Below are 18,375 nucleotides of genomic sequence, written 5' to 3'. Positions count from 1 at the left end.
TTGAAGACCCCTGCTCCACCCTATCACACCCAGTCAGCCCCAACAAATACTAATTGGTAAAAGCTATTCTCCTTCTAATCATTTCTTTACAAAGATCAATGGGTTCATGAAGGTTGACAGATCTGTCTCATAGCTAGTATCTGGGTGTCATGGCTGTGTGAAGGCTTGATAAGGGATTGGCTGATAGACAGTGTTACTCTTGCGTACAGGGTTTTATATCACTGCCAGTGGGATATGTGCAGCAGAAAGAGGACCCCTGCTATTCCCAAGGCTGAAGGCCAGTGGCCCTCAGACACTGCCAAACTGAACACAGTATATTACCCTGAAACCACTGTAGTGTGTGTCTCTTTGTCCATGCCTATTTATATATTAGCAGTAGACTTTACAGCTGGAGCACATGCGGCATTGTTAACAATGTGCATGGTTCACGCTGGGCTCATTTTGACGCCGTTGGGGGCGAGAGGTGGGGTCCTGTTGGGAAACAGCATCACTTGTTGTGTCGTCTGACTCGCAGACCCACAAGACTGTTGTTTCCTGCTACCCATTAGCTAATTCAGCTCACATCCTGTCAATGAGTGCATGTGCGTGTACTTTTGTGCGTGTGTGTGGGTCAAAGCCTACTCTTGCACTTGAGGACCGAATTATTAAGGGGACCAGGCGAAGTCACTGTGAGCTGCACTTATTAAGAGATACAAACATGAACTACTCGTATGACCCAGACGTCTGCACGGGTCTCAACCACCCACTGCCCTCTTGGCTTACAGAGCTCGCTCCCACAACAGAAGACGATGATTTGCCAGGCAAGCTAAAGGTCAGGGCACCTGTCCATCCGCCACTCAACGTTCCTGGGTTGGTCAACAGATATTTTGTTCCGATTCCAGTCCACAGAATTGTGGGCGCTGGAGCAACATGTTACTTACTGTACGTTGTAGCCTACGCTCTAGCCGCTACTTCAGAAGGCCACTGCCAAGATCGTAATAACTCGGCCAAATTTTTTTCAGAAACCGTGTAAATGAAAATCTGCTCTGGTGCTTTGATTATAAATACTCTTGCAACGAGTGTGGAATGGAATGGAATGGCGGCGGGTCCTGTTTCATAGAGTGAGACTGGATTTAGCCACCGGCAGCAGCACAGAATGATGGTGTCAGTGTATGTGGGTGTGTGTGTGGATGTGTCTCTGTGTTTCTGGATCTCTGTGTGTGCACACCGGTGTCTTTGCGATTGTGTGCGGCTATTCAGTTGTCAACATCTAAACACAGTGCATGGCTTATTTCTATCTGGACAGTGTGTCCTGCAGTTCCAGGTGCAGCTGTGTTAGCTGGTGACATATCGCCAACACTGATGCCTGCTGCTCGGACGGTGTGTTCCTGGCACTGGCCTGTGAGTTATATCCTGTCACTGAGATCTAGGCAAGGCACTGGGTGGGTTATGGCCGCTCATAACTCTGATTATTAACCTAGCAGACTCCACACAGAGGGCATTAGGCTGATCAAGCTTTTAAAATGGTTTCTTATCAAGGAGCTTTCGTGGGTGGATGGAGGGTTTGACACTGGCTTTAGTTGTTATTACTCTTCCTATACTTCACCCTTATTAAGACGCACCACTGCCTAGAACTACTTAACACCTCTCTCTCTGAGAGGGAAGACATTTAAGTGTGGGTAATATAACTAGTGCCTCCCACCCAGGTAGGTTGATGTCAACTATGAGGTATGAACTTCAGCGGTAGAGATTCTGACAACTCTGGCACATCTCATAATAGGACATTAATCAGTCGTCTCAGGTGGCCTAAACCTCCACCAGAAGTGGATGAGGGGAAGGAGAACACGTTGGATTGTGTTGGTCCCAATAAACTCCAGGGATAGTCTGATAGTGTAAACCAAAACAGAGGCTGCTGCACACCCGACGAGCAGACCAAGAGCGAGAACAAAAGCTCTTTCTCTAATGTCAAACTTTTTCCATAAAAACATCCCCCTCCCTCCCCCAGGGATGTGCCCTTTAGATAAAGCAGAATCAGTTCCACAGTGGACACAGTCAGAACAAAAGGCAGACTGACATGACATGGGATTAATGGCTTGAAGTGTGTCTTATGTTATTGGGCAGGAATGATGGCTCCACTAATCATTAATCATCATCATCAGCCCGATGCGATCTGATACAGACTTTATGTCTGAACTGTCAACCTGGCGTTATTGTTAGACGTTGGGAGCAGATCTCAGTACAGAAGTTACAGAATCACTACGTTAGAGAGTTAGACATGCAAGTCCTACAGAGAAACGTGTGGAAAGGCAAAGGTTCCATGATAGCTGGTGATGTTGACAGTGGTTGTAGTTGTAGGGATTCCAGTGGCTGTAGTCATAGAGAGAGGTTGAGTGGATTGGCTGAGCCCTGGAAAGGGACATATCCCCGCCAGACTCCTGTGTGGTGAGGTCACACATCGCTCTGAAAGAAACCCCAAGGAACTCCCTTCCGGTGTCAAACAGAATGTATTTCCACTGCTTCATTTCATGTGAAGCCATCACAGTTGGGCTATGTTACATTGTTTGCCATAGTGGGATGGTGAGATCAGAGGTGCCGTGGGTCACTACACAGAATTCCCTTTGTACTCCTCTGCTGCGTCGGGATGGTGGTCATGACGATTCCCCAGGATGCTCGAGGTAGATGGAACGAGAACCCGATCTCTGTGCCTTGACTGTGTCTGACTGAACTAAAAGGGTGAGCTGGGATGCGTAAGACTATTTCCCAACACCCTTCTGTAGTAGCTTATTGTAAATAAATATTCTCATTGTAGTCGTGTGTTAAATGTGTTGAGCCCCCCAAAAAACTATGCCTATAGAAAGAGGCTTAAGCATTGGAAAGCATTACTACAGTAGTACATCAGCTGCTAGCACCATGTTTATAACTGCCAGGGGCCCTCCACCCTCTGCTCCTGTCCCAGAAGGGGCCCAGATGGGTCATTGTGAAAGCTGAAGGCACAGCTGCATACTGCAGACTGGGGCTAGACAGGATCAGACAGCTGCCAGGGTGACTCACAAGGCATGCCTCTCATCTCATCTCATCTCATCTGCCCCAGGAGGAACGATGGCGTGAGGTCACGGGCATCTGATTAAGATGGGAGTAGAGGTCATTTATACAGATGTAGGATCTTAATTTGATCGCTCTTTTGTTACTGAGAATTTTCCTGCGCAGCATGAAATGCAAACTTGTAGTATATTCAAGGTTTTCAAAAGGCTTGTAATTTTCATTTTAAAATGTCAGACTTGACGAAAAATGTAAATTCATTATAATCCATATAATAATTCACATTTACTGTTGCTGCAGGATTGTTTTCCTGGTGTAGCGAACTGGCTCATAATAAGATCCTACATCTGTAGGTAGACGTTCATTGTCTAGTAAAACCCAAGTAGCTCTTCTTACCTCACTAGGCTTCCTCTCTTGTTCTCCTGTTCTTGTGAAATATCTGATGCATGTGGGAGGGTACCAGAGTAAAGGGTTGGCATCAATCCTAATGTCATCCAAACTTGTCCTAATCTACATTCCCTAAACGTTTGTTGTGAAAACCTTCCATTCCATCCAAAAGGGCAAGGATGGTAATTTACAATACAATTTGGTCTGTGACATTCCTTATCTACAATTATTAACAATTATCAAATCCACATGACATTTTTGATAGGTCATGAAAGACAGGCAGACATTTATATTATGTTTATTTAATTGACATTATAAAATGCTGATGTCATAGGACTGTGATTGATATCTAAGGAGAGAGAGTCTGAGAGTGTGGCTTTGTGTTGCAGAAAAGGGGCCCTGGGCTGGCTAGGAGACAGAAGAGTGCCCTTATGGCCATAGCTGCTGTAGTTTTTAGCTGTGGTTTGGACAACTGTTTGCTCTGTCGTCGTCCATGGCAACGAGTGTGTGGTTAAGAATGAGTCAGAGGCAGAACACTCACCCTCAGAGAAAAATAACCAAACTAGAAAGCCTTTTTAGGTTTTAATAGTAAAACGCTGCATTCAGATGCCAAAACAGGATAGGCCTCATGTAGCATCGATGGGACTGCAAGACTTTAAATGTTAAGAGGCCTGTTTACCACTGTACCTTCTACTATTCTTCTCATACCTTTCTCTCACTCTCACGCTAATACATACACACACTCTCTCTCTCTCATTCTCTCTCTCACACATACACACTCTCTCTCTCTGTTATTTCATTCTCAGTCAGTAGAATGTATGACTTGTTTACTGTGTTCTCTGGGCCTCAGGCTGGTTTGTGTATTTTCAGAATACCTCCTAGGGAGTGTTTCCCTCAGAGAGACGACTCATGAGCAATAGACAGATGTCGACTTGCCTGGACTCAGCACCCTGCATAGGATAAACTGTCACAGCCAACACACACTGTACACAAACACACACAGTATTGCATATAGAGATTTACAGACACTCTTGTTCCACATACACGCACGCACGCACGCACGCACGCACGCACGCACGCACGCACGCACGCACGCACGCACGCACACACACACACACACACACACACACACACACACACACACACACACACACACACACACACACACACACACACACACACACACACACACACACACACACACACAGTGTAACCAGTGCTAAATCTCCTCCATCTGCCAGCTTTTCCATGAGCAGCCCCCCCCCCAGGCCACGATGCAAAGGCAGAGACACTAACAAACAGAGCTCCCTCTTTCTTTCTGTGTAGACACACACACTCAACCAACCACATTCTCCACAGGCACTCCTTCAAGCATAGTAGCGTACACACTCACATGTAGACCAGACTTTTCCATGGCTAGAGTGGGAGGAGAGAGGAGGGTAACACAGGGACACTCATGGAGTTTCCATCTCCGTCCTCACTCTTTCCCTCGGTCCTTTCCCTCTCTCTCTTATTAATCATATACAGGGAGAGCTACTGATGGCCGCGAAGACGTGCATTTCCTTTCCTACATGATTTTAATCAGGCTGCGACAGGGCACCACCCCGACACAGGAGATGGCGATGCCCTCAATGATGTAACATCATTGACTGTTCAGCCGGGCATTCTGGGAAAGGCTGTATGACTTGTTGTATGACTTCCGAGGTGGGCGAGGCACCCATCATCTTATTATGTTCACCCCAATGGAATCAGTGGCAGGCCGGGCCGACATGCTGCTTAGGGGTCATGTAATGTACAGTTTAGCTGTAGCAAGATAAAATATTAGTATGATGATGACAGTTATGTTCTGAATCTAATCTGTCCCATAGAACAGTAGCGTGTTAGTACAGTAGTTCCTCCGATGGTGTCGCCTGGGGGGGGGTTCATCATCCTCCGTAGTAATTTATCAGGCTTAGCTTCACACCCCACCAGGGGCGATGTTCCACAATGGTTGTTGCCGTGGTGACATGATCCTATGTTTATCTGTTGCCCTGTTGAGGACTGGGAGGAGAGGCTAGGAGGGGAGGGGGCAGAATGTTACAGTGGCTAGTAGCCAGGGAATGGTGGATGGAATCCGGAGAGAGGGAAAGGCGAGCCCGAAATAAACACACACACTGCAAGCAGAGTAGGACACAGCACCAGATAAGGAAGCGATGGTCATTTTATGATAGGTTCCACTCGTACTGTTGTGAACGTCAGACCAGCGCAAGGATTAATAAGGGGAAGGGTGTGGTATTGGTTAATGCCGATGCAAAAATACAGTATATGAAACCTATGAACATACTATCTGCCTGGCTGTGATGAGATATGATGTTCAGTATGTCAGAATAAACCAAAGTACGGAATTCAAAATCACAAATGATTTGTCCCAGGACATAATGTTGCAGGCTTGAGCGTCACATTATCCTGTTTAACAGTGCACGCTGCTCCAGTCAACTACTTTTTAAATGTATTTCATCATTGCAAAAATAAAACACTCACATCTCCCCCAGTACAAGAGCAATGAAAGCCATCATAAAAAGCCTTGGCTTTGCATGAGCTGTGAACCCGAGCCGCTTGTTTGAACTATGATGAAACAAATAGAAAGTGTCAAGGGATTGTTGCCTTGACGATAACAAGGGAAGAAAGGAAAGTGGTACTAATTGAGGAGGAGGAGGAGGAGGAGGGCTAGATGCTATGGGAGTACACCTACACAAGAAGGAACACACGATAAAGTACGATTTAATATGAGGTAACAGCAGGGTGGAGAGGAGAATGAGTACACATTCAATGAGATGTTAAGAAACATTACAAACCTGCTTTAATGTGTCACAATGATGCAAAACTCCACCTTTAACCTTATTACTGTGACGGGTTGCCATGGCATTGTTTTTAAGTCGGCAGTTCCTGACTTAGTTCAAATAAAGCGATACAGATCTGTTTCATCGCAGTGCCTCAAATTATGCCCAACTCTGTCAACAGGTCAAATCCAGCTAACGGACGGATTATCTCCTCCAGTCATCGCCTCAGGAATTAATAAGCAGTGTGATTCTGCAACACATTTCAAAGTAGACAGGGAAAGGGGAAAGACAGTGGAGATGAGTGTTTTATTTTTAGGCAGAGGAAGAGAAATGGACAAACCAAACATGGGCCCTCCCAAGTGGCGCAGTGGTATAAGGCACTGCATCGTAGTGCTAGCTGTGCCACTAGAGATTCTAGTCCAGGCTCTGTCGCAGCCGGCCACGACCAGGAGACCCATGGGGCGGTGCACAATTGGCCCAGCGTCGTCTGGGTTAGGGGAGGGTTTGGCCGGAAGGGATGTCCTTGTCCTATTGCGCACTAGCGACTCCTGTGGCGGGCCGGGCGCAGTGCACGCTGACAGAGTCGCCAGGTGTACGGTGTTTCCTCCAACACATTGGTGCGGCTGGCTTCCGGGTTAAGTGGGCATTGTGTCAAGAAGCAGTGCGGCTTGGCTGGGTCGTGTTTCGGAAGACGCACGGCTCTCGACCTCCGCCTCTCCTGAGTCCATACGCCTCTCCCGAGTCCATTGTTGCAGCGATGAGACAAGACTGTAACTACCAATAGTTAATATTTTTCTAAATAAAAAACAAAGCAAAGACCACGACCAGGAGACCCATGGGGCGGTGCACAATTAGCCCAGCGTCGTCTGGGTTTGGGTTAGGGGAGGGTTTGGCCGGAAGGGATGTCCTCATAAAACCACACGAGCTCACCAACCCTCAGTGTCATAACACAGACTCAGTTGTGATTGTTCCGCTCCCTGATTACAAGCCAACCTATTCCCATTCCCCCACAATGCTCTCAATGTGAGATCACACACACCCACACACACGGCAGAGGAGAGGTAAAAGTGACTCAGCGCAGACACTCAGGACTGGGCCAGTTTCCCAACATTAAATCTGGACAGTGTGTACAGAGACAGAGAGATTGTTGAGAGAGACAGGGTGAAAGAGTTTAGAGAGAGAGAGACAGAGAGATTGTTGAGAGAGACAGGGTGAAAGAGTTTAGAGAGAGAGAGACAGAGAGATTGTTGAGAGAGACAGGGTGAAAGAGTTTAGAGAGAGAGAGACAGAGAGAGAGCGAGAGAGAAGCAAGAGACATTTGACGAGATAAGTGATACTATATAATTTTTCAGAATGCGTGAAAGTCAAATTTAAATACAATTTTATAAGTCACATGGTAACATGAGGAACAGTAACACGAGGAATAAAATAAAATACACAAGAATGGAGCTATATAGAGGGAGAACCAGTACCAGATAAACAAGGTAATTGAGGTAAATACAGTTGAAGTCGTAAGTTTACATACACCTTAGCCAAATGTATTTAAACTCAGTTTTTCACAATTCCTGAAACTTAATCCTGGTAAAAAATTCCCTGTCTTAGGTCAGTTAGGATCACCACTTTATTTTAAGAATGTGAAATGTGTAATACTAGAGAGAATGATTTATTTCAGCTTTTATTTCTTTCATCACATTTCCAGTGGGTCAGAAGTTTACATACACTCAATTAGTATTTGGTAGCATTGCCTTTAAATTGTTTAACTTGGGTCAAACATTTCAGGTAGCCTTCCACAAGAATTTTGGCCCATTCCTCCTGACAGAGCTGGTGTAACTGAGTCAGGTTTGTAAGGCCTCCTTGCTCGCACACACTTTTTCAGTTCTGCCCACACATTTTCTATAGGTCAGGGCTTTGTGATGGCCACTCCAATACCTTGACTTTGTTGTCCTTAAAACCTCTTACTTCTACCCCCTCCTTTTTCGAACATTCTGTTAAAAATCGTGCAACTTTTCAGCGTCCTGCTACTCATGCCAGGAATATAGTATATGCATATGATTAGTATGTGTGGATAGAAAACACTCTGAAGTTTCTAAAACTGGTTAAATCACGGCTGTGACTATAACAGATAGTGTGTTTCATTGAAAAACGCAAGAAAAACTGCTCTCTGAAAGCTAAAAATAATTTCCATAAGTCACTTTCATGGGTTGTTAAAAGGGGACAAAATTTAATATCGACCTGCATGCAATTCATACAAATTCCACACGATGTCGCCATTGTCGTCATTTTCAATGGAATTTTTTGTTGGAAAATCCAACTATCTGGATTCCGTTTCTTCCGGTCTCCACCAGGATCTTTTCAATGTGGACATTGGCAGCCATTGATTTGCAGACGAGGAGCTATTGAATATACATCGCCCTGTAATCATTTTGATAGATTATAAACGTTTACTAATACCTAAAGTTGGATTACAAAAGGATTTCGAAGTGTTTTGTGAAAGTTTATCGTCGACTTTTTTAATTTTAAAAAATGACGCAGCGTTTAAAAACGATGTTTTTTTCTGAATGACACAGCTTCCATAGAAAGCTATTTTGGGTATATATGGACCGATTTAAACGAAAAAAAGACCCAATAGTGATGTTTATGGGGCATATAGGAGTGCCAAGAAAGAAGCTCGTCAAAGGTAATGAATGTTTTATATTTTATTTCTGCGTTTTGTGCAGCGCCGGATAAGCAAAGTCTTTGTTTACGTCGCATTCAGGCATTTTGAGGTGTTGCATGCTATCAGATAATAGCTTCTCATGCTTTCGCCGAAAAGCATTTTAAAAATCTGACTTGTTGGCTAGGTTCACAACGAGTGAAGCTTTAATTCAATACCCTGCTTGTGAATTTTGATCAAGGTTTGAGTTTTAACGAGTACATTTAGCATTTAGCGTAGCGCATTTGCATTTCCAGGTGCCTAGTTGAGACATATGCGTCTCAAGTAGAATCAAGAAGTTAAGCCATTTTGCCACAACTTTGAAAAGCATGCTTGGGGTCATTGTCCATTTGAAAGACCCATTTGTGACCAAGATTTAACTCTCTGAGTGATGTCTTGAAATGTTACTTCAATATATCCACATAATTTTCCCTCCTTATGATGCCATCTATTTTGTGAAGTGCACCAGTCCCTCCTGCAGCAAAGCACCCCCACAACATGATGCTGCCACCCCAGTGTTTCACGGTTGGGATGGTGTTCTTTGGCTTGCAAGCCTCCCCCTTTTTCCTCCAAACATAATGATGGTCATTATCCCCAAACACTTCTTTTTTTTGTCATCAGACCAGAGGACATTTCTCCAAAAAGTACGATCTTTGTCCCCATGTGCAGTTGCAAACCGTAGTCTGGCTTTTTTATGGCGGTTTTGGAGCAGTGGCTTCTTCCTTGCTGAGCAGCCTTGCTGAGCAGCCTTTCAGGTTATGTTGATATAGGACTCGTTTTACTGTGGATATAGTTACTTTTGTACCTATTTCCTCCAGCATCTTCACAAGGTCCTTTGCTGTTGTTCTGGGATTGATTTGCACTTTTCGCACCAAAGTACGCTCATCTCTAGGAGACAGAAAGCGTCTCCTTCCTGAGCGGTATGATGGATGTGTGGTCCCATGGTGTTTATACTTGCGTACTATTGGTTGTACAGATGAACGTGGTACCTTCAGACGTTTGGAAATCGCTCCCAAGGATGAACCAGACTTGTGGAGGTCTACTTGTTTTCTGAGGTCTTGGCTGATTTCTTTTGAATCTCCCATGATTTCAAGCAGAGAGGCACTGAGTTTGAAGGTAGGCCTGTTTAAAGGCACAGTCAGCTTAGAGTATGTAAACTTCTGACCCACTGGAATTGTGATACAGTGAATTATAAGTGAAATAATCTGTCTGCAAACAATTGTTGGAAAAATGACTTGCACCATGCACAAAGTAGATGTCCTTAACCGACTTGACAAAACTATAGTTTGTTAACAAGAAATGTGTGGAGTAGTTGAAAAACAAGTTTTAATGATTCCAACCTAAGTGTATGTAAACTTCCGACTTCAACTGTATGTACATGAAGGCAGGGTAAAGTGACTAAGCATCGGGATAGATAATAATAAGACTAAAGAAGAAGAGTAGCAGCAGCATACTGTATGTTGAGTGTTAAAGTGTGTGTGTGTGTGTGTGTGTGTGTGTGTGTGTGTGTGTGTGTGTGTGTCTGTAGTGTGTGTGTCTGTAGTGTAGTGTAGTGTAGTGTGTGTGTGAGTGTATATATAGTCTTATGAGTGTGCATAGAGTCAGTGCAAAATGTTATGTGTGATGTGTGATGTGCGCAGTGCTATGATGGGGCAGGGCAGGGCAGTAACAACAAAGACATAGCTATCTCTATGGGATGCATGGGCATGCTAGATTTAGCATAGGGCATTAGGAGGTCGGTTTGAGGACAATACAGTGACACCAAAACGGCCCGCTACCAAAACCTGCCGGCTCTCCTTCACTGCAGCCAACGTGAGTAAAACATTTAAACGTGTTAACCCTCGCAAGGCTGCCGGCCCAGACAGCATCCCTAGCTGTGTCCTCAGAGCATGCGCAGACCAGCTGGCTGGTGTGTTTATGGACATATTCAATCAATCCCTATCCCAGTCTGCTGTTCCCACATGCTTCAAGAGGGCCACCATTGTTCCTGTTCCCAAGAAAGCTAAGGTAACTGAGCTAAATGACTATTCCGTCATCATGAAGTGCTTTGAGAGACTAGTCAAGGACCATATCACCTCCACCCTACCTGACACCCTAGACCCACTCCAATTTGCTTACCGCCCCAATAGGTCCACAGACGATGCAATCACAATAACAGTGCACACTGCTCTAACCCATCTGGACAAGAGGAATACCTATGTGAGAATGCTGTTCATCGACTTCAGCTCAGCATTCAACACCATAGTACCCTCCAAACTCATCATCAAGCTCGAGACCCTGGATCTCAACCACGCCCTGTGCAACGGGGTCCTGTACTTTCTGATGGGACGCCCCCAGGTGGTGAAGGTAGGAAACAACATCTCCACCCCTCTGATCCTCAACACTGGGGCACCACAAGAGTGCGTTCTCAGCCCTCTCCTGTACTCCCTGTTCACCCACGACTGCGTGGCCATGCACACCTCCAAATCAATCATCATGTTTGCAGACGACACTACAGTGGTAGGCTTGATTCCCAACAACGACGAGATGGCCTACAGGGAGGAGGTGAGGTCCCTCAGAGTGTGGTGTCAGGAAAATAACCTCACACTCAACGTCAACAGAACAAAGGAGATGATTGTGGACTTCAGGAAACAGCAGAGGGAGCACCCCCATATCCACATCGACGGGACAGTAGTGGAGAAGGTGGAAAGTTTTAAGTTCCTCTGCGTACACATCACGGACAAACTGAAATGTTCCACCCACACAGACAGCGTGGGGAAGAAGGCTCAACAGTGCCTCTTCAACCTCAAGAGGCTGAAGAAATTTGGCTTGTCACCAAAAACACTCACAAACTTTTACAGATGCACAATCGAGAGCATCCTGTCGGGCTATATAACCGCCTGGTACGGCAATTGCTCCGCCCACAACCGCAAGGCTCTCCAGAGGGTAGTGAGGTCTGCACAACGCATCACCGGGGGCAAACTACCTGCCCTCCAGGACACCTACACCACCCGATGTCACAGGAAGGCCAAAAAGATCATCAAGGACAACAACCACCCGAGCCACTGCCTGCTCACCCCGCTATCATCCTTCTGGATGATAGCGGGGTGAGTGGCTGCTGCCAACATACTGACTCAAATCTCTAGCCACTTTAATAATAAAAAATTGGATGTATCACTAGTCAATTTAAACAATGCCACTTTATATAATGTTTGCACTCCCTACATTACTCATCTCATATGTATGCACTGTACTCTATACCATCCACTGCATCTTGCCTATGCCGTTCGGCCATCGCTCATCCATATATTTAAATGTACATATTCTTATTCATTCCTCTACACTTGTGTGTAAAAGGTAGTTGTGAAATTGTTAGATTACTTGTTAGATATTACTGCACGGTCGGAACTAGAAGCACAAGCATTTCGCTACACTCGCATGAACATCTGCTAACCATGTGTATGTGACCAATACAATTTGATTTGAGGGATAACATCCTCGGCATATTCCTGGTCTCCCTCAGTAGACATCCAGTAATACAACGTTTCTCTAACGTTGTGAAAAAATCATCACTGGGACGCTGAGTGAGTGGCAGCTGTCAGAGAAGCATAGGTGTCAAGGGATGTTTTGGACAGGTGGGCCGTGTGTGAGTGTTTGTGAATGTCAGTGTGAAGTACTGGTTTTACGAACAGACAATGTCTTATCTGATGGGGCGTCCCTTTACAGGATGCTAGAACTTTCTTGTCCCCTAGATGGAGTGCAAGACTGCATGATCCAGTCCATTTGGAAATACTGAGAACATTTTCAGTTATTTTGGTTATACTAGATGAATGACAACGATACTTTAAATAAAGTCTGCCTGAAACCTCTGTTTGTATGTGAACCAGCAGACTGTGACGGATGTAACATTTAAGAGTGAGATACTTTAGTCAGATTGAAAGTCACACTTTGTAAGCGGTGGGTGGTGGGAAAATATGTTTAATGGTAGAGGCAAATGCCTAGTTCTGTGTCTCCCTACCGGTTGTGTGATAACCACATCAAAGGGCTAGGTTATGCAATACGCTTACTGAGATGAGCTGTGAAGAGACAGGACAACCAGTGACATTGACACATGAAAGGTTGTAGGTCTCCATCCTTACACTCACTAAGACTGAAAAGCCTATTAGAGAGAAAGAGAGACAGAGAGCGAGAGAGAGACTATGTATGCCCGAGGTACACCAGGAGAACATTTACCACAGTTATCACAATGATTCAGCGAGGTGGGAGTGTGCAGTAAAGTAGTTTACCAATAGCAGGAAATGCTTTTGGGTCTAGTTGGCTTAGTATGTTAGTTTCATTATTAGACACCATACAAACGTGTATGACATGTCTTTCACAAGCTGTTGGTGATTACACTTATTCTGTGTGCTGAACATTCACCAAGTATTTTGGCTGAGAAGACCCTGACACTGGTTTCTAGTAGGGTACATATGGAAAGTCTGTGCTATTGGCTGGACAGTATTTCATTGTCTGTGCAGATTTTGTAGTCTTGGTCAGTTTGTATTGTATGACCACTAGATGGGGTTGGCCAACAGTAGCAGGCATGTTTGAAATAAAAAAATGTGCGACTGATAAATGTAAGGTTACGTGTCTGAGGCAAGCCATGAAGATGAATCATTTATCATACACATAAATGTCAAATTTCATTTCCATCTCAGAGCCCACATACATTTGAATTGATGTTAATTTATTTTTTCAGCCTCAGGCTTTTACGGAACACTTCAATATAACCTCCATAATCATGCAGTCAATTTGAAAATGTGTGTATATATATTGGACAAATCCCACACTGTGAACACATTGTTCCCTGTGAATGAACAAAATAGAATAGGAACATCTTATCTCACTCAGAGTACTGATATGTAATGAGGTAGATTTAATACTGTCTTTGCAAACTCATGCTTGAAAGCGAATAAAATTTAAATTATAAAACAGAATTTAAAAAAAAAATGTAATACTGTCCTAGTCTATCAGCTGGCTGCAAAACTGGATCTGCTGCTGTTTTTATTAGTCTAACTGGAGCCTTAAACATAAACGTTCATACTTATCTTGTATGTTGACTCTTCCTGTTGTCTAACCTCATCCACTCTCTCCTTTGTGTCTTCACAGGATGAGAATAAGGCCGCTAAAGCCTCGCTAAAGTCGTCCAAGGTGGCAGAGAATGTAGCTGAGGGCTGCTCTGTGGAAGGGGGGCTGGAGCAGATCCCTGAGGAGGGGGGCGAGGCGGCGCTCACTGGCCTCAACTCGGACGAGGAGGTGGAGATCGAGGAGATCATCGAAGAGTCCCGGGCGGAGAAGATAAAACGCTCCAGCAAGGCGCGAGTGGACAACATCAAGAAGGCCTTCTCCAAAGAGCAGAGGGAGAAGAGAGCGCAGAAGACCAAGGACAACCTGGAAAAGACCAAGCAGAAGACCAGGGATAACCTGGAGAAGACCCGGCAGAAGACTCACGACAAGCTGGAGAAGACCAAGCATAGCCTGGAGAAGAAGATGGGCAAGCTGGGCAACAAGATGACCCCCAACATGGAGCGGAAGGAGAAGCTAAAGGGCTCCAAGGAGATGTTGAAGAAGTCTCTGACCCCCGACCACACCGTCTACGCCCGCTCCAAGACGACCGTGTACCGCGTGCCACCCTTCACCTTCCACGTGAAGAAGTTCCGGGATGGAGAGGTGGAAGTGGTGCACACAGAGGGCACAGAGATGGAGGAGGTGGCCGAGAATGAGGCCCTGGAGGAGGGAGACGTGGAGGTGGAGGAGCTGGTGAGAGTAGTAGACACCCCAGAGATGAGTGCTGTCCTGGAGTTGGATGAAGAGGAGGAGGAGCTGGTGAGAGTAGACACCCCAGAGATGGCAGCTTTCCTGGAGGTGGCTGAGGACCAGGTGGCAGAGCATCTGATCAGGCTGGGGAGTAAGGTCCCTGTGGTGAAAACAAGCATGAAGACAACCAGCAAATAACTCTGTCTACATGGCCCAGCAGGATTGGAAGAATGATACAATAGAGGGATGAGGAGATAGGGGAGAAGAGAGAGGGGGAGAGTAAAGAAGAGGAGAGTAACATCCTACATTTGGATGACAGTGACACAGCATGCATGATAAGGACTGTCGGGACAGTGTTCACAATCTACTCATCTTATAATAAAAATTATAATAACACAATATGCCATTTAGCAGACGCTTTTATCCAACGCAACTTACAGTCAGTCATACGTGCCTACATACATCTTGTTTGAGAAGGAAAAAAATTACGCATCAGGAATTACTTTCAATGTAGTATGTGCTGTTCTAGACAACAACAACAACAAAACATTTAACCCCGCAGTTTTGTTTCTTCCTTACATATTTTCTTGTCTTTTAGTTTTTGAATGACTCTGGTTGGTCTAGTCTGGGATATTGCTTGTTGATATAATTTTTTGTTGTTGTTTTTGAAATAGAATGACCACAATGCTAAGGGAATAAATAGTAGTTGCTATTGTGATTTGATGTACAATAATTGCTAACGTAGGATAAACAGTACATAACAATGTATATGGAAATATCCCCCACTGGGCACAGACGTCAATTCAACATCTATTCCACGTTGGTTCAACGTAATTTCATTGAAATGATGTGGAAACAAAGTTGATTCAGCCAGTGTGTGCCCAGTTGTGGTGGTATCTTGAGATTTTCTGATTTGATGGTTGGTGGTCATGTGATGTGCAGGTCAGAGAAATTAAGTTTTGACAAATGAAGAGAAAGAGCACACACTGGAAACACCTAAAGATGGTTTCAACGTGCATGGGGAGAGACACAGGGGACCGTCTTTTCCTTGACTGAAGAGTTTACAGATCGGTTAAACAAATGCTCACAGCCATTTTGAGCAGCCAACTTTCTACTGTAAGTGTGGGCATACAAGCTCTGTCAACATGTCAAGGTTCTGAAAGGACGAGATAGATAAGATAATGATAAAGATTAAGATAGTTCTCACTTTTCTTAGAGGAGCACTATGAAGCTTTTATTTCTGATCAACAGTGTGGCCCTATTGGTTGATTGTTTTCATTCTGGAGGACCGAGATGGAGGGTCATGGCAAATGCAATATTAAAAAAGAAGAGGAAGAGACTCACTGATTGGCATAAATGGAACTATTTTTGTGCGTGTGTAATGTTTCAGCCGCAATCTTGAGCCAAACAGGGAAAAACTAGTGTATCTTTAAATGATGTCATGGGGTTGATGGATGCCAGACGTGTAAAGTAATCCTCCTTTCACATAAAAAACAGGATCGCAACAGATCCTATTTGTTTTGAAATGGAGAATGAGAAGGATGAAGGATTAGTGACGACTCGAAAGAGATGTGAATTTAGTTGCATAGTTTTACCTTCCTTTAAAAAAAATAATGTCTCATTAAGTTTCTAAGTTGTACTATAGTGTGATATCTGGAAAATAGTTATCCTTCTCTCAGTTTTTAGTTACCAGTGTAACCACCAAACTACCTGGTTGTTACTAGGGCTTGTCACTGATGACAGGAGAATGACATTTTGAGCCATCGTTTAATCAAAGTTTCCTAATGCCATCGTTCTGTAGAAGTTCACTTTTTTCACTGTTTTTTTCTCTCACTGTGCTTACATGATATTGTTCATTAAAAAAAATGTCATTGTACTGACACACATTGTACAAATGTATGCACGTATGCTCACAGTGCTACAAGAATCATACATGTATTGTACATATATGCTATAATAAGCACAGACATACCTGTGTTAACCTGCCACGTTACTGTTACTCCAGAGGCTTCTCTCCTGGAAGAGGAGTCTGTCTGAGATTGACAGAGCCTTGCTTATTGAATCTATCACCATGGCCACAGCTAACGACAGGATATATCCAGCATTTCACCTGGACTGCACTGGGTGCTGTAATTGTGGGGAGAAAAAGGAGAGAATATTGTAGGAACCCCTCCAGCACAGGTCAATGTGCCAGGTGACAGTTAAATGAAAGTCTATAAGTGGCATATAGAAATGTAAGTGCTATCCAATTTTGTTTGTGCCGGCAGCAAATTACAAGGGATTGTGAATAATGATATGGCAGTTACAAAGGTGGAAGAAAAAAAGTCATGTCCGTTCCTGGACCTCAGTCTCTGTCTATTTGAATTACTTGTCAGCTTGTTTGTGCCTGTGTGGTCTGGCAAGGGTCTGATATAGGGAGACGATGGTGATTAGAATAGATGATTTGAGTTTGACGTGAAGTGAGACCAGTAAATGCAATACAAGCTAAAAGCTGTTGTCTCGTGTTCTTTCTCTACCTACAAGACATGCCTCTGGAGAACAAAGTAGTGAGACTAAGTACAGAAGGACTGAAAGCACACAGGGCCTGGCTCGAAGCCAGCGCTACAGAAGGCTTTTCTACGTGTCTCCATAGCTCTCTGTGTCTGACCAACCTTGATGAAGGGGCCGGGGTAGAGAGGGGAGGTCTCTTTGGAACACCATTAGGATAATCAATGAGGCAGGAATCTGATTAAGGAGAGTGCTTTCTCTGAGGAGAGTGAGACGGAACACAGAGAGAGGATGTGTGTGTGTGAGAGAGAGGGGGGAGTGGTCAGTGCAGAGAGAAGGAGAGATGATGCAGTCAAAAAGAAACCAAAGATATTCCTCAAAAAATATGTAGGTCTTTGTGCAGTTCACATTTTGTTTTTACTTATTTTTTTTACAAGGCTGAAATGGATTCTCATTACATAAATGCCAAGGTGCATACTGAACACACAGATACATTAAAAATTGACCAAGTTTTTGTCAAACATGAGCTAAGTTTACCACCATCTCTAAACACCCCTCATCTCCCCCAAGGAGATTCATAGCATTTCCTACCTTCTTCAGGAGAGAGTGGAGATACAAACAGTGACCGCTCATCTTTCAACTGTTTAATTTATTTGCCATGTAGTGTAGTCTCACAGCATCGTCAGTTAATATGCAGTTCTTTGTAAAAAATGATCAGTCAAACTACCGCAGGTTACCAGGGTTGGAGCCAATTCCATTTAAATTCCAGTAAATTCAGAAAGTAAACCAAATTCCAATTCCAAATGTTCCTAACTGAAAAACATTTAAGATCATTGGAATTTTAGTGTACTTCCTGAATTGTCTGGAATTGAAATGCAACTGACCTCAAGCCTGCGGGATACTGTACGTATCCTGAGCACTGCCATTTTCAACTGACCTCAACCCTGCGGGATACTGTACGTATCCTGAGCACTGCCATTTTCAACTGAACTGAGATGATAATATCTCCGACTGATCTAATAACGAAGCTTGCTTTTTCTGTTGAATTAAATGACTATTTTTGTCAAACCACTTATATATCAATAAACGCTATATGATTTACACCAGACTTTACCACTGTGATGATTGAACATGTCAAAGTTCAACCCAATGCTATGTGAAGTGCAGCCAGTACAGCTGTATTATAGACCATTACCA

The 18,375-nt window shown here is 44.2% G+C and overlaps 1 protein-coding gene across 2 annotated transcripts in view; it reads left to right on the top strand.

Annotated features, from left to right (window-relative positions):
• Positions 1 to 18,279, top strand: part of LOC139364678 (caveolae associated protein 1a) — a 31,088-nt gene extending 12,809 nt beyond the window's left edge. For both annotated transcript variants that reach the window (XM_071101618.1, XM_071101616.1), the window contains exon 3: positions 14,044 to 18,279. In XM_071101618.1, the coding sequence (XP_070957719.1) occupies positions 14,044 to 14,889 (846 nt within the window). In that variant the 3' untranslated portion in view covers positions 14,890 to 18,279. The remainder of the gene's footprint in view (positions 1 to 14,043) is intronic.
• The last annotated feature ends 96 nt before the right edge of the window (positions 18,280 to 18,375 follow it).

This window comes from Oncorhynchus clarkii, chromosome 13 (assembly GCF_045791955.1).
Source record: "Oncorhynchus clarkii lewisi isolate Uvic-CL-2024 chromosome 13, UVic_Ocla_1.0, whole genome shotgun sequence".
In the NCBI taxonomy this organism is placed as follows: Eukaryota; Metazoa; Chordata; class Actinopteri; order Salmoniformes; family Salmonidae; genus Oncorhynchus; species Oncorhynchus clarkii.
Note: the sequence above shows the minus strand (reverse complement) of the source record. Positions and strands in the feature narration are given on the sequence as shown.